The sequence below is a fragment of the Lepidochelys olivacea genome (genome assembly GCF_965140295.1).
Source record: "Lepidochelys olivacea isolate rLepOli2 genome assembly, chromosome: 27".
NCBI classification, from domain to species: Eukaryota; Metazoa; Chordata; order Testudines; family Cheloniidae; genus Lepidochelys; species Lepidochelys olivacea.
The window spans coordinates 13079814-13095217 of record NC_140437.1 but is presented as its reverse complement, the minus strand read 5'-3'; the positions used below and the strand labels follow the sequence as shown (position 1 = coordinate 13095217).

The window sequence follows — 15404 nt, the reverse complement described above, 5'->3', positions numbered from 1 at the left end:
CACGCAGTGCCCATCTAGCAGCCCCGCTGGCTTTGTGCCCATTACGTTAGGCAGTTTGCTTTGTTTGGATCCGTCCAATTTAATTTGACCCTTAACGGTAATACTGAGCATTCTGCCCGCAGCCCCCAGAGCAAGAGACAGTGCACGTCTTCATCCCTGCTCAGGCAGTCGGCGCGATCATCGGCAAGAAAGGCCAGCACATTAAACAGCTCTCCCGATTTGCGAGCGCCTCCATCAAGGTAGCCTTCCAAGGCGGCTTTGCGGTCGCCACATACGGTATTTCCCGTTAGTAAGTAAAATGCAACCGGCTGCAAGGAAGGCAGCCAGTGGTCCGGTGATCCCGATGAGCCCTTCTGACAGGTTAGCTCTGAGCAAACAACTGGACATACTTTTAGTGCTGGCGGGGGAAAAAGCTGGCCCAGCAGCTCTGAAGGTTTCTCCCCGGACGAGATGCCGCAACACTACATGCTTCCCCCAGCACCCTCGCTGCCTTCGTTTTCAGTCCCCACCGTCCATCCAGTCCTTGGCCTCGGCTGAGTCCCGCTGGCATGGTGATGATTTCTGTGATGTGGACACTTTGTTGGCTGGGAGCTGGGCTGAGATCTGGCAAACTCGTTGCATGTAGATCTCTGGAGAGCCACCAGATGGCAATGGGTTGCCCTCTCTGTTCTTTGCCAGCCTATAGTAGCTGACCAAATGCTTTGTGGCCAGAAGCAACCCAGTCCTGCCTGGCTTAAGTATAATTCCGAGCGATTTTTTTTTTCAATTGGCTGTCTCTGCTTGTCTCCCTTATGCCCCTTGAGCTGGATAACTCAGGAGGCGATTCAGTTTAGAACCCCACACCCCTCCCTCCCCAATCCTACTGTGATTTTATATCCGGGCGGAAATTCGCTTGCATGGCTCGCCCTGCATGCTTGGTGTTCTCAAGACTGGGATCTCCCGCCATTTCATTTTGTTTAAAAGACTAGAATAACAATAGCAAGCTGGGCATGGGGCAGGAAGGAAACCACCTGCCCCCTAATGCTTTCCTCTCCTGTGTTAAAATTGTCTCCCTTCTCCCTTTCAGATCGCGCCACCCGAGACACCAGATTCCAAAGTGCGCATGGTTATAATCACTGGACCGCCAGAAGCTCAGTTCAAGGTTCCTTCCTCCATTACTACAATCCCCATAGGCCTTGTCTGCATGAGAATTTTAGCCCAGGGGGTAGCTGCCTTGGTGCAGAACCTTAGTGCCCATGTGACTTTCACCAGTGCAGCTCTCCCCAGCTTGAACACGTGTGCAAACCCGCACCCTAGGGGTGGGCAATAATACAGATTACTTAAACTAGAGTTTTCAAATAGGTTAAGGGCTTGTTACAACGAGGACTGTGATCAAGTGTTCTCCATGTCCACTGATGGTAAGACAAGAAGTAATGGGCTTAATCTGCAGCAAGGGAGATTTAGGTTAGATATTAAGAAAAACTTTCTCATGATAAGGGTGGTTAAGCACTGGAAGAGGTAACCTAGGGCGGCTGTGGAACCCCCATCACTGGAAGTTTCTAAGAACAGGCTGGACAGACACCAGTCAGGGATGGTTTAGGTTCACTTGGTCCTGCCTCAGCTTAGGGGGCTGGACTAGATGACCGCTCAAGGTCCCTTCCAGCTACATTCCTATGACTATGTAAAAACAGGTAAGAAGTCTGAGTGGGCATGCATTCTGGCACTGGCATTCCTGAGTGTAGTGTTGCCCCCTCTCTTACATGGGCACCCATCACCATTGTATTTGGGCAGCTTAATATTTTGTTTCTTGAGGCCTTTTTTTTTAATGCCCCTTAAAGCAGTGGTTCTCAGCCATTTCCTTACCGGGATCGCATTTTCTTTAGTGGGAGCCCCCTCCCATGGAAGCCTCCCATCACCTATTTGCCCACCCAGTTGAGAACCCCCAGCCTTAGAGAGCTGCATGACTGTATCAACAGGGCTAATCTCCCAGTTACTGTTCTAGAAATAGTGCAACCAGATCTCAGGTTGGTCTGGCCCCATCAATAACTTTGTGTCCCGAGACCAGAGAGAAAAAAATCCCCAGGAGAGGTACTACCTTGGATCCAGAGATCACAAGCAGAGTTTAACCACTTTCCCCAACCCCTCTCACAGGCACAAGGACGAATTTACGGCAAACTCAAGGAGGAAAACTTTTTTGGGCCTAAAGAAGAAGTAAAGCTGGAGACGCACATTAGGGTCCCTGCTTCGGCTGCAGGGCGAGTTATCGGAAAAGGAGGCAAAACTGTAAGTGAAAACAAGGAGAAAGAGAATCAGGGAGACAGGGTTAGGAGCCTGGTTCATCCCCAGGTGTGGAAGCTTTTGAAGATTGGCTATCATGGCTAGGAAGCAGTCACTGCGGGAGGAGAGGAGGGGATGCTGTGAGGCAGACCTGGGTCAAGACTATTGCTTGGAGGGGTTTTTTGCTGGTGCTTTTGTTTCCCAGCTCCTCTGCTAACCTGGCAGGGGATTGTTCTCCTCCCTTGGCCCACATACCAGTGTGGAAGGCAGGAGGGTCAGGTCAGGAGCAAGGAAGAAACAGCTGGTAACCCACAGGAGAGGATGGAGCAAGGGCAGGGCCACAGAGGAGGCGGGGCTATCTCAAGATCCAAGGTTCAATTGCTGCTCCCCTGGACAAGTATCAAAGCAGAGAGGAGGCCGTCGGCGAAGGCAGCCTGTGAGCATCCTTGATTTCACAAGCTAGGCCTGGTTACTGTCCTCCTGCGAGGTGGGCAGCTCTCACACACTCTGAGCTCCATGCAAAGCCCAGCGTGGTGGGTGGGAGCGATTTTTTTATTATTATTTTTTGCCAGCTGGAGAAATGCAAAATCTGGGTGGCAGGTTTTTGGTTTTTTTTTTTTAATTCTTCTTCCTGAAACGGTGCAGTAACCGGGTGGGCTCTGCCGCTTTCCTGTAGGTCAACGAACTGCAGAACCTGACGGCTGCAGAGGTGGTGGTGCCGCGGGACCAGACGCCTGATGAGAACGAGCAAGTCATTGTAAAAATCATTGGACACTTCTATGCCAGCCAGGTACGGAGACTGGAATCTCTCCCTGTGCAGGGCTTGTGCTGGGAGGGAGGAGGGGAAGAGGAGAGAACATAGGAGGCAGATGGGAACTTGTAAACTTGCATGCACCATCACTGAGGGGAGAGGACAGGGTAGTCTGTGGTCCTACAATTGGAGAGACCTACCACCAGCAGGGAGAACCCCTGAGCCTCAAGAGAGGCTAAGCCCAGGAGAGACAAGTTCCTAAAGAAATGAATTGATATTAGTTATGAACTTTGCACGACCCCCGAGTTCTCATTCTTTCTCTGCCACTAACTCCCTGTGGGACCGTGAGCAGGTTGCGTCCCCACTCTGTGCCTCAGTTTCCCCATGTGTAAACAGAGATAATGGAACCTAGCTGCAGAGTTTTTTGAGGCTTAGCTCAGTAATGGTTGTAAAGTGCTTTGGAGATCCTCCGCTGGAAGGCGCCAAAGAAAGGGCGAGAATTTTAACTAGACTTGTTTATTTAATATTGTATTAGGAGAGGCCCCAGAGGGTCCGATCACGATCGAGGCCCCCTTCTGCCGAGCACTGTGCAACCAATGGCTGGACATGGTCTCAGCCCCAAAGAGCTAGCCCAGAGCCTGCACCCACTCCCGAACCCCAACCCCCTGTCCCAGCCCAGTGAAAGTGTGTTAGGGTGAGGGAGAGCGAGCGGTGGGGGGATGGAGTGAGCGAGGCAGGGCCTCAGGGAAGGGGCAGGGTAGATCCTGGGTTGCCCTTAAATTCAAAAAGTGATCTTGGGCATAAGAAGGTGGGAGACCACTGGATTAAAATATATTACGTTCCAAACTGCAACCACAACAAACACACACACAGACACTCTCTCTCTCTCTCCTGCTGTACAACTATAGCAGCCAGGATCACCACCCCATTGTGCTAGGTGCTGTACAGACGTAGAGTGAGAGACAGTCCCTGCTCTGCCCCAGAACTTAGTCTAAATCAGGGGTTCTCAGACTTCATTGTACCAGGACCCCCTTCTGACAACAAAAATTATGACACGACCCCAGGCAGGGGGACTGACGCCTGAGCCCTGACACCCAGGGCTGAAGCCCTCGAGCTTCGGCCCCGGGCGGTGGGTTTTGGGCTTAGGCTTCAGCCCTGGGCCCCAGCAAGTCTAACGCCAACCCTGATGACTCCATTAAAATGGGGTCGTGACCCACTTTGGGGTCCTGACTCACAGTTTGAGAACCACTGGTCTAAATAGATAAAAGGTGGGCGGAGAGCAATGAAGTGCACTGAGGCAGGTCTTCGAATGCCCAGTCCCGCCCTCTGAGCGCTCGACCACACTGCCTATTGCTAACTCCCGCCCTGGCTCCTCTTCTCCCAGATGGCGCAGCGCAAGATACGCGATATCCTGGCCCAGGTGAAACAGCAGCATCAGAAGGGACAGAGCGGCCAGACGCAAGCGCGGCGGAAATAAGAGCGGTTAGCGCGCAACGACTGTGACAAAAAGTGGAAAACGAATGAGTCGATGCCGGGCTTAAGAGTGGCTGGGAATCAGTTACCGTAGACAGACGATGACTTTTCATGACCAGATTGAGATTAAAAGACAGTTTGATTGGCTTCCAAGGTAGATGCCTACATTTAAAAAAAAAAAAAAAAGAAAAAAGAAAAAACTTGATCAATTAGCTAAACAACCTCTAGGCCGCAAAGGCTGCTTAAATGAGGCAACATGTGCTGTGGTGTGTCACCCCCCCAACACCCTCTTGCTGCTGTGATTGGCCAGCGCCTAGCAACGGAGGTTCCACCATCCCTTGCTGCAGCCCTGCAGTGAATCTAGCGCGTAGCAATTAAAATTGGAAACAGTCCGTCCCCCTCCCGCCACCCTGCACTGCAGCAGATGCAACCTAGATGCTCATTTAAGTTGACTTTTGCGGGCCAGTCCAGGGTGCTGCTTTCTGGCCATCATGTTACACGTAGAAATCAGACTGATTTTAAAAAAAAAAAAAAAAAAAGAAAAAAAAATCCTAGAGCAAAGTAACTTTTCTTAGTGCTGATTTTAGAAATTCCAGCAGATAGGATGGTTCCTACTCTCCTACTCCCATTCACAATAAAATCCAGCGTGGGTGAAGGTCTTAGAACAAAATGGACTTGGATAACACGGGAACCCTGCACTTAGAATATCTGAGAACGTGATGGAGGAGAGAAAACTCTTCCATTGTGTATCAAACTCAGTGCAATGACTTTGCAAAGCCTTATAAGACAGGAGAGCAGCTATTTTTTCCAGGATGTATGTATGTTTGTTTGTTTGTTTTTGGTGTTTTTTTTTAAATTAAGCCTATGAAATGATTGCAGAATTGGGGAGAAATGCCAAGGCTAACCTAGCACAGGCAAACCTAAACAGTAACCTTTCTGGGTGATCAGCACTGGAAAGAACCAGGCATGATGCCCCATCCTACCAAGCAACACTATTCACAAGAATGAAATCATCTGAGGTCCCTCCCTCTTTTAAACAATGAACCCCCGCCCCCCCCCAAAAAAATTGCTTTGTAGGAAATATGATTAAACCTTCCTCTATTTAATAATCATCTTATTTTTTTAAAAAAAACTAAGGCCAGGATTTTTAACCAACCCTGAGAGTGTCACGTGTTCAACTGAAGGCAGGGCTTCACACCTCAAGAGAGGCCAAAAACTGGAAGCTCTTACAGAAATGAATGGACAGGCTCATGCCTGGGAGGCAGTACTGTCTAGTGGCAGCACTAAGACAGGACGCTTGTATTCTATTCCAGCAGTTCTCAACCAGGGGTCCGGGGCTCTCTAGGGGTCCGCCGAGCAGGTTTCAGGGGTCCGCCGAGCAGGTTTCAGGGGTCCGCTGAGCAGGGCCAGCGTTAGACTTGCTGGGGCCCAGGGTGGAAAGCCAAATGGGGCAGAAGCCTGGTGCCCTGAGCCCCACCACTTGGGGCTGAAGCCGAAGCCTGAGCAACTTAGCTTCATGGGGCCCCCTGTGCCCTGCTTGTTACACCCAAACACTAGCTTTGGGTTTCATATGCAGAAAACCAGTTGTTGTGGCACAGGTGAGCCATGGAGTTTTTATAGCATGTTGAGGGGGCCTAGAAAGAAAAAGGGTGAGAACCCCTGTTCTATTCCCCACTCTGCCAGTAGCCTGGTGGGTGTTCTTGGGGAAGTGTTTGTGCCTCAGTTTCCCCATCTACAAGTGGGGATAATGATGCTTACCTCCTCTTGTAAATGCTTTGACATCTACTGCTGATAAAATCTAAGTATTAGTATTATTATCCTCAGGCACCTGCTCACCTCACTGCAGACAGCAGGCATCCCACGGGATTTGAGCACCCAATTCCTACTGGCCTCTGAAAATTGCAGCCTAAACAGAAAAGGACAGAATCTTTGAAAACACCCAGGGAAGGTTTAGCAGCTAACTAGGAACAAGGATCCCAATTCAAATAAACTCTCCTGGGGTTATTTGTCTTTTACTTTTCCCTTTATTCTCTCTAGGTGGTGGGGGAATTCCTGAAATTCAGCACATTTAAACAAAAATAAAAATGTAAACCCGCAAGCAAAACTTTTCTGCAGTAAAAAATACCTTGTTTTCATGAGACAAAACCAAATATATACGTCAAAAGAATGTAATATGGTTACTGAATCCAGTCACTCTTATGTGGATTTTTATATTTTAAATATATTTTAATGATTTTTATATGAGTATTTGGAAGGGACAGTAACTGCTGTGATGGCATCTTAGACACAGGGCAAGGTCTCGTCTTCCCTAGGCATGGATCCCTCAAGCTGGCTTAGCTGAAAGCAGCCCCTGAAGTGCTGCTTTACCCTTCACCCATACAGCACTGAACCAGCTGGGATAGGCAGCCTTCAGGCCCAATCCTGCACCATTGAGGTCAGGTGGAAGTGACTTCCAGAGAAGCAGGAGGATTTATAGGGGTCAGCTCCTGCTTTCCGTGACTCCAGGGTAAATCCAGAGACGCTCCATGGAAGTCTGTTGTTTAACTTAAGGTCTACAACTCTGCGCTCCGTAATGCCGGTGGAAAAGCAGAGTTAATTCCACGGGAGTCAGCGGGCCTGGCATTCCGTTGCCTTAGGCCCTTGTGCAATCGCATCAATGCGGCCGCTCTGACCTGGTAGCATTTTACACCGATTCTGCCCTGACGTAAGAGTCTTCATGAAGTGCAGGGCATGGAGAATTGGGAGAAGCGGAGTATAACTGAGAACACCCTCTGCCTGTGTAGCCAGAGGACGGGTGGGATATTGGAATTCAGTGATCTATCTAGGCTCCGAGAAGCGAGCCGGGAACCACCCTTGCATTGATTTGTTTTTGTAGGGGAGACCAGACCTTTTGTTCTGCCGGTGCATTCCTTTGTACATCTTGCTTAGGTTATAGCTACACTGCAATCAGAGGTGTGACTGCAGCATGGATTGCCGTGCCCACGCTAGCTTCAATCTAGCTAGCACAGCTAAAAATAGCAGTGAAGATTCAGTGGCACAGGCTAGCAATGCAAGGACGTACCAAGGGTGACCACACTGAAGTCCACGGCCCCCTATCTTCATTGCTCTTTTTCATCATGCTAGCTAGATCGATGCTAGCCCAGGTCTGGCTACATAAGCTGCTATCGCATACTGTAGACGTAGCCTGAGTTATGACCGTCTTTGAATTTGGATTACGCAGCTGCAGGGATGCTTGCTAGTTTTGATAAAGGGAACATACAAGCAGTTACTGTCCTTTAAACATTGCAACAACAAGATGTGGGGAAAGTCAGGTATTGCTGTGTGTTTTAGCAACAAGGAGAAAAAAAAAAGGTAAGAAAAGAAAAGAAAAAAAGCTACCTCAAGGTATGAAGTTACCTCAGCCATTGTTTTTTGTTTTGTTTTTGGGGCTTGCTGATATTTTATATAAAAGCTGATAGTCTTGAATATTTTATTTTTTTAATGAAAAGAGAAGTTACGTTTCATAATTTCTTATGAGCCAGGAGTTATGTGCAGGTAACAGAGTGTTATGAGCTCTCTATTGAGAACGACAGAAATTTCAGACATAGTGGAAAAGATGGCAGCAGCTAATTTTTGGCCTTTTAAAGCGGGGTGGTTAATTTCACCGTGATGCAAGAGTGATTGGCTGTAGAAATTCATCAAGGATTTTGATCGTTAGAACCCACCAACTTTTTGATTAGGATTTTTCTTTTCTTTTTTTAATCTAGCCCTTGGAATAAAGTTCACGCTTAACCCAACTCTTATCAGATCCCCAAACTGTTAAAGAGCCTTAGATTAGAAACATTTCACGAAAGGGAAAGAGAGTAGAATGGATTTGCTATCAAGCAATAATTCCTAGCCATTGAAATCAGCAATGAAATATGTCATGCGGAGGCGCTGGCTGGTATGTTTCATGAATTGGCCCGCTGTGTGGTAATTCCAAGTAATCTAAATACTTCACTAACCAACCCAAATGGATCCGCCTCCAGTATCTAAATAGGCAGCGTCAGACCATCTTCTCCACTATGATGCTTTAAGTATTTTACAGAGATTGCCTCAGTTTTACCGAGGATAAACAAATAATTAAAAAGAGAGAGAGAAATGGGAGCTGAAATTTTATACATGCAGACAGCAAGGAAAAAAAATAAAGAGAGAGAGATGTGAACCCAGCTATCACTATTAGAAAGGTTCACATTTTTAATCACATCTTGCTACTTTTTATTGTACCTGCAAGAATTAACCCTTTTTTTAGAATGTCATGTTAAAAGATCCGTGGTGGTAAAATCAATTCTAAAGAGGCTGAACCTGCGTCCCGTGCCCCCAAAACTCAGTGGGAATTCTGGGTGCGTGAAGAACGCTGGATTGAGCCCCTAAATGTTTGCAGCTTTAAAGAAGTAATGACCCTTTTTCTGTAGAGACAGGAAATGTCAAACAAACAAACCGGGAGTTAAAAATCCCCCTTGAATGGGTGACACGTTCCAAAGCGCAAGTAAGGAGAAAGCAGGATGCTAATTCTCCTTTTTATCTCTGGAAGGTTTGGGTAGTCAAGGTTTTAATTTCTGACACCTTGCACCTGTCTCCTCTGAGGGCAGAAGGTTACAAGACGTGGTAGGAAAGAAGTGGAATAGATTTCAGGTTGATGCAGTTGATTTGATTTTTTTTTTCTTTTAACTACATTTGTCATCTTGTCCTATGAAAAACGGTTTCCTACTTCTTTAAATCTCTGGCTCGCTACTTTTTACAGACTTTCACAGAACAGTTTATTCAGACATCGGTGAATTGTATTTTCCAACAGCAAGCATTTTTGATAACTGGTTCAAACTGTATCATCGAGAGAAAAAACAAACAAACCCACAGTACTGTAAATCTGATTGTTGCAGTGTTCTATTGAGGGGGTCCTGCCACTTACCCAGAGTTTGATTATTCAGTGGAAACCTCTGGTATTTTCCATAATACAGGCCTAGCCCCATAAAATGTTCAGAAGCATTGCACCATTTTAATACTGTTTCTGTGTGCTCAAGGGGGCATCTTTGTCACCGATCGGTTGTGATTACTCTGGTGCTAAGAGGCTGCTGGGATCAATGCTTTAGAAATAACATTGTTTCCATTAAGGAAGGCAGCATTGCCTAGTAGTTTCTGGACAGGCCAGGGAGCTAGGATGTCCTGAGTTTGAATTCTGTTTCTACTCTGTGGACTTACGCAAATCACTTATCTCCTCCCTGAGGCCCTGATTCAGGAAAGCACTTACACAGGCTTCAGTCCTATTGACTTTGATGGGACTTAGGCACCTGTTTAAGGAATCAGAGAGAGCTAGGTCTCCCAGTGCAGAGTTGCTTTGAGTATCAGTGAAGTTATTCCCCATAAGCAACAGGCCTGTTCTGTGCAGATTCTTGTACTGTTCACCTACTGTAGTTCTCTGGCACCAGCCTAGACGACAGCATTATGCAAGGAGCCCTTTATATGGACCAGCTGCAAAGCCCAGCGAAGTCAATGGAAGACTTGGCTGAGCTTTGAGCCAGTCCGAAATGAATAACAAGTAAAAGGGATCCGATGATGCAAATAAATTTCTAGTCCACCAAGAATTAAAAAGAAACGTGAACAATTTCTCAACAGGCCTATTATAGTTCAACAGGCACCGGAAGCCCTGGAGGCGAACCCTTGTTAAGTGGCAGGATCTTTAGGCTTGAAATCAAAAGGGAAGCATTACCAAGAGCATCATCCTCTGTAGAGCCAGGGCTGGCTTTGGACAGGGTGAGGAGCAGAGAAATGCCTCGTCTCTTCTGAGCTGGCACCTCATTTTGATGATAGCAGAAGCAGCAGAGTTTCTCCAGCATGCACATTTCCTCGACTAAGGGAAATTGGTTGGTTTGGTTCCTGTAGATCCTTTTCAAAGGGTCTGAAAACGTTCCCTGGGTTTTAAACTTGAGGGGAATAAAAAGTGGGACAGAATTTGGGTTCATTCCGGAGGACAGGGGAGGCTGTAATGCATTAGGTAGCTTCAAGGTGTAGAATTTAAATTAGGGAAGCAGTGCAGTCTAGTGGTTAGAAGACAGGCTTCTGTGCCCAGCGCTGTCGCTTGCTTTGTGGCTTAGGGGCAAAAAAAAAAAAAAATCCACTTCTCTGTGCCTCGGTTTACCCATCTGTGGAATGGGTATAATGATACCTACCTCACAGGGCTGTTGTGAGGATTAACAAATTAATCTTTTTGAAGCACTTTGCAATCCTCAGTGCCATATAGAGTGCAAAGTATTATTATTAGCAGTAACTAAAACAACACAATATTTTTTGGTTCACCTACCTAGCGCTATCGTAATCTTGTCATGCCATTCAGCAAGGGGCAAAAATGACTAAACCAGCATGCGCAGTTATTTTTCTCTTCTGAGCTCTGAACACTTTCTCGGCAATTAAAAACACATAGCTATGGTTGAGTAGCTATGGCGGATGATGTGCTCCTTTGCTGGCAGTGATAATTGCAACCTAACCAAACTGACATACTTGGAAGGTTTTTAAGGAGTTAAGAGACTCAAATTCAGTGTAAATATTAAAAAGAAACTGCCTCTAAGCTACATTTTATGTTTCCTGGGCATTAGATTTTGGTTTGGTTTTGGTTTTTTAGCAAGAAAAACCCGTAAACATTAGTAATATAGTATGAGAAAAGTCTTTTTTTTTAATGTTTAGCTCCAAATATTTTGATGATTTTTACATCCTGGGGAAAAAAATATCAGAAACGCAGACTTGGTATGAGACAGTTGAAGACTTTTTTTAATTTAATTTTTTTAAAAAACAAATACAGGATTTGCTTTACTGTTCCCGTGAAATGGGACACACATCATAGGCTTTTTAAAATTTTTTTGGAACTTTCTTCTTTTTTTTAAGCATACAGTAACCGAGAGGTTTTCTGGGTTTTTTTCTTTTTTTTTCTTTTTAATGAAATCGGTGCGGTCCTGTGAAACACGTATGCTCCTGAGAGGGCACAGATAATGTTTTTGAAACTCTAATTCACTCTCTTCTCGAGACCGGTCTGGAAGGAATGAACAAATCGGTTGGCCTGTGAACATATCAGCAGTGCTACTGTTAATTTCAGCTGGGGTTTTGCTTGGAGGCGTAAAAGGAGTTGGGCGTCCAAATCCTACCAGGGAATCGAGGGCCAAAATTGTCAGAAGCGACTTGTGATTGTTTGGATGCTGCAATTACTGGGTGTCCAAGCTGGGACATTTTAAAGGAGACCCAGTTTTCAGAAGCCAGGGGCTCAGCACTATCTTAAAATCAGACCCCTTTCCAGTGTCAAGGTGAGTGACTTTTGAAAATATTGGCCCGGATGCCTAACTCCTTTGGAAATTGCAGCCTTAGTTCTGATCCAGAACTCACTGGCAGTCAATAAAGACTGCAGTGGGCTTCAGATCAGGCCCTTACAGTATTGTTTAGGAAGAAAGAAATTCACCGTGATTCGGTTGAATCAGCCCTGCCCGCCCCCCCCTTTGCCCCCCACTTTTTTTAAGTCGTAGTTTGTAAAATACAGAGCGAATGAAATAAGCGAGAGGCTCTCAAATCATTTTATTCCTGAGAACATGCAGGTTCTGCAAGCTTGAAATTTACATGTGCAAACTACCTCAAACCTTACAATAAGATTTGAATGATAGATGGGAGAGGATGGGCGTATCCACCCTGCAGCTTTGCCTAGGCTCAGAAATAAGCCCCGAACAGAACCTTTCCTGAAAGCTCAGAGAAGGGTCTCCTTCCAACCTCCGCAGCGGTAGGTTTCCTGGAGGGAGAAGCGTGGTTGGGCAGTTTACTACCCCTCCCAGTCAGTGTGGGATCTTCTTGCTGGTGAAGCAGGAGAACAGATGATGGCTCCTCCTTTTCCACTACAGGCGTCTCGTTTGTAGGAATCTGACTAGGAAGCCTGCTTTGGTGCAATGGGAGCCTCTCTGGAGGGCGATGATTATCCCATCACCGTAAAATATAAGAGACCAGTCAACGTACGTCAGATCCCGCCAAACTCATGGGGATTTTGCCCCCGGGCACTCTCAAGAACCTCTGAAATCCAGTGCTGTGGCGGGTAAGACACACCCAGCGGCTGATCCTTTGGCTCCTGCTGCATCAGAGGTAGGGCTAAGGCTCTCCTCTGAAGGAGGGAGAAGGTGCCACCCCTCTACTCCCTAGAAGAGACCTGGTAGTAGAAGGTGGAGTAGCCTGCTGAGTCAAAAAGACAGCAGGTTTGAGGGAGCCAAGGCCTGGGGAGGGTAGGACATACGAGCCGTGGTGCCATTCAGGCCCCTGAGGTTCAGATAGATATCCGGCCAGAAGGGTGATAATCAGAACCCTTTAAAAGTCGGCCCATCCCTAATTTAAATATGCATTTGAACCCTGCTGCTTTATTGTACATTACAGAATTTTTAAAATTTTTGTTCAAGATTAATACCTCTCGGACATGCGGTCTGTTTGTGACATGGCAGGAGCGGCGGTGGGCAAAGCTGGGCCGTTTTTTAAACTGGCCTGTGGGAGGGGAGAAAAAGCCCGGTCGCCTTCTCACCACAGAGGTGAGTGTCCCCATTCCCAAAGGCAGCGGGGAAGGTGTAAACTGTGCAGTGTACCAGTTAAAGGAGCGGTGATCTTCAACAGTGAATGATTGAAGGGATGGTGTCAGGTGAACACAGGCCCACACTGTTGGTTTTATGACCCAAAAAGCAATATTTGGCCAAACTAGAACCGTTTCCATGGATACTTTTTTAAATTATAGATTCCTGTGGAAATTTGTATTTCCCCACCTGCAAACAGCAGCAAGTGTGCTGATTGGGAAGGAACTGAAAAATTAAATTAATTCTAAACAGCAGCCAAACAGACCACAGTGCAAAAAGTAAATCATTAATGGAACACAAATTAGATTCTTAGCTAAAATCGCTTTAGCTTTAACATCCTGGGAAATTAACAGAACTGCATGGCCTATAAATTGGGGCAGAGTGGGTCTTTACAAAATTATTTAGTGTGTGTTAAAAGAGTTAAGGAAGTTATGCTTTTTAACGATGCATCCAATTCATCCCAAAATAATCTCCCCTGGCTTTAAGGATGAATTTCTTCCCCATTTCAAAATAAAGAAAAGACACTGTCCCTTTAATCAGATCTGTTCCAGTGAAGTACAAAACCTACAGATCTGCAGTTTCACTCCACATTGATTAATCCCACTCCTCCCCTCTGTGAAGCCTCCAGCTATCCTTAAACAGCCCGTGCCCGTTAGCTTCCTGCATGTCAAACAAGGGGACATGACCTTATATAACCAATTCATTTTTGTTTATCTACCTCTTAGTGACAATAGAATAAAATAGGTAGTGGCAACTCCACATGCGGTAGTGTAGAGGAAAAAATTACTCTCTTTTTCCAAAGAAAAAATGTTTTTTAAAAAAAATAATAGAATGTATGGGCTTTCTTTTCACTTTAATGTGTTCATTCGTTGTAAAAGTTCCAAACCTCAGCAGTGCTAAATTGTTCAGTTGTGACTAATTTTTTTAAAATGCTCAATATTCCATTACTTTTTTTTTTCTTTTTAACTTTGATATTTACTTCTGTCAGCAGTACAACTTCTCTCCGCTCCTCTGTCTCAGCGGACGCTTTGTTCGTGTGATGACTGGTCACTTTTGCATAGACTGGCATTCAATTGCCATTCGGACCACATTGCTTTAGCGGCATCCAGATGGTATGCCTTTAAAGTGGGGAAGTATTTTTAAGTGGTATGAAATCTGGATGATTCCTTTTTACCAGTGCTCAGCGTGGGTTAACGATAAAGCAATCAGGGCTGCATTATAAAAGTAACAACCAAACAGGAATGGATTGTGTGACTAAAGTGACTTCTTACATGATCATCTGAAGCTTAGGACAGTTCAATACACAGATGTGCATATAGAGAGGTAAAACTAATGCATATTGCAGTTATCCTGGTTTTGAAATCCCCAGTCAGCTGCCATGTTGTTCTGTACTCCCTCATGCTTGATATTGGGGGACATGGGGAATAGCTTGTCCACCTGATGGATTTATTCAAACAAGTGTGTGGAACAAAGTGCTGCTTTCCCCCCGCCCCCGCGTCACTGATCCAATGCAATTTCAGACTATTCATCAAAAAGTTGTACTTGACTGTAATGATATTTTTCCTCCCTTCGGTTGATTGTTTATTTTCTCTCTACTCCCCTTTCCCCTTCTGCTCCATGTTCTTTACCTTGTACTTTTGTGAGGCAGGTTAGTTGGCTCAGATCTGGAGTTGTGATTGTGGATGGACGTGGGCTCCATTTTTCTTCCAGCTAGGTTTTGCCACAAACCTCTTTACTCCACTGTTTCATTTTTAAAAATAAAGCAAAAAAAAAAAATTACACTGCACATGTGTGTATTTATCTCCATTCTGAGGAGAAACAAAGAGGTCAGCGATGCTGAGGTGTAGATGGGTGGGTGCTAATATAACTCAAGGCACAGACTTAGCAGACCTGCATGCCTCACTGGACTCTCTGCAGCATTACAGCTTTGTTACTGAATACAGTATACTCCCGATTATCTGAACGGCATACAATTTCTATTCCCCGATGTGGTCCTCAGGCCAAAAAGTTTGCCTGCCCCTGGCTTAAGCACCTTGCTGAAGCTCAGCCTAGATGTAACACCTTAGGTGAAGACCATTGTAGAACATTTCATTGCAGCGGAACAAGTAACTCAACAAATGTATCTGACAAATGTAGCCTATCCTTGCTTTTGGCTCAGACACAAATAGTTAAATGATTTTCTTTCATTAAATGCTTATTTGAGAGTGATGAATTTGGGGATTGCTCCTGCTTTGAGCAGGGGGTTGGACTAGATGACCTCCTGAGTTTCCTTCCACCCCTGATATTCTATGATTCTGACTCGGATTTGATTTAGCCCGTCAGGAATT

General features: G+C 45.7%; 1 protein-coding gene across 1 annotated transcript in view; it reads left to right on the top strand.

Annotated features, from left to right (window-relative positions):
* IGF2BP1 (insulin like growth factor 2 mRNA binding protein 1) overlaps nt 1-14863 on the top strand; it is a 65837-nt gene extending 50974 nt beyond the window's left edge. The window contains exons 11-15 of the mRNA XM_084615933.1: nt 123-239; nt 1067-1141; nt 2131-2262; nt 2933-3046; nt 4392-14863. Of these exons, the coding sequence (XP_084472059.1) occupies nt 123-239; nt 1067-1141; nt 2131-2262; nt 2933-3046; nt 4392-4484 (531 nt within the window). The 3' untranslated portion in view covers nt 4485-14863. The remainder of the gene's footprint in view (nt 1-122; nt 240-1066; nt 1142-2130; nt 2263-2932; nt 3047-4391) is intronic.
* The last annotated feature ends 541 nt before the right edge of the window (nt 14864-15404 follow it).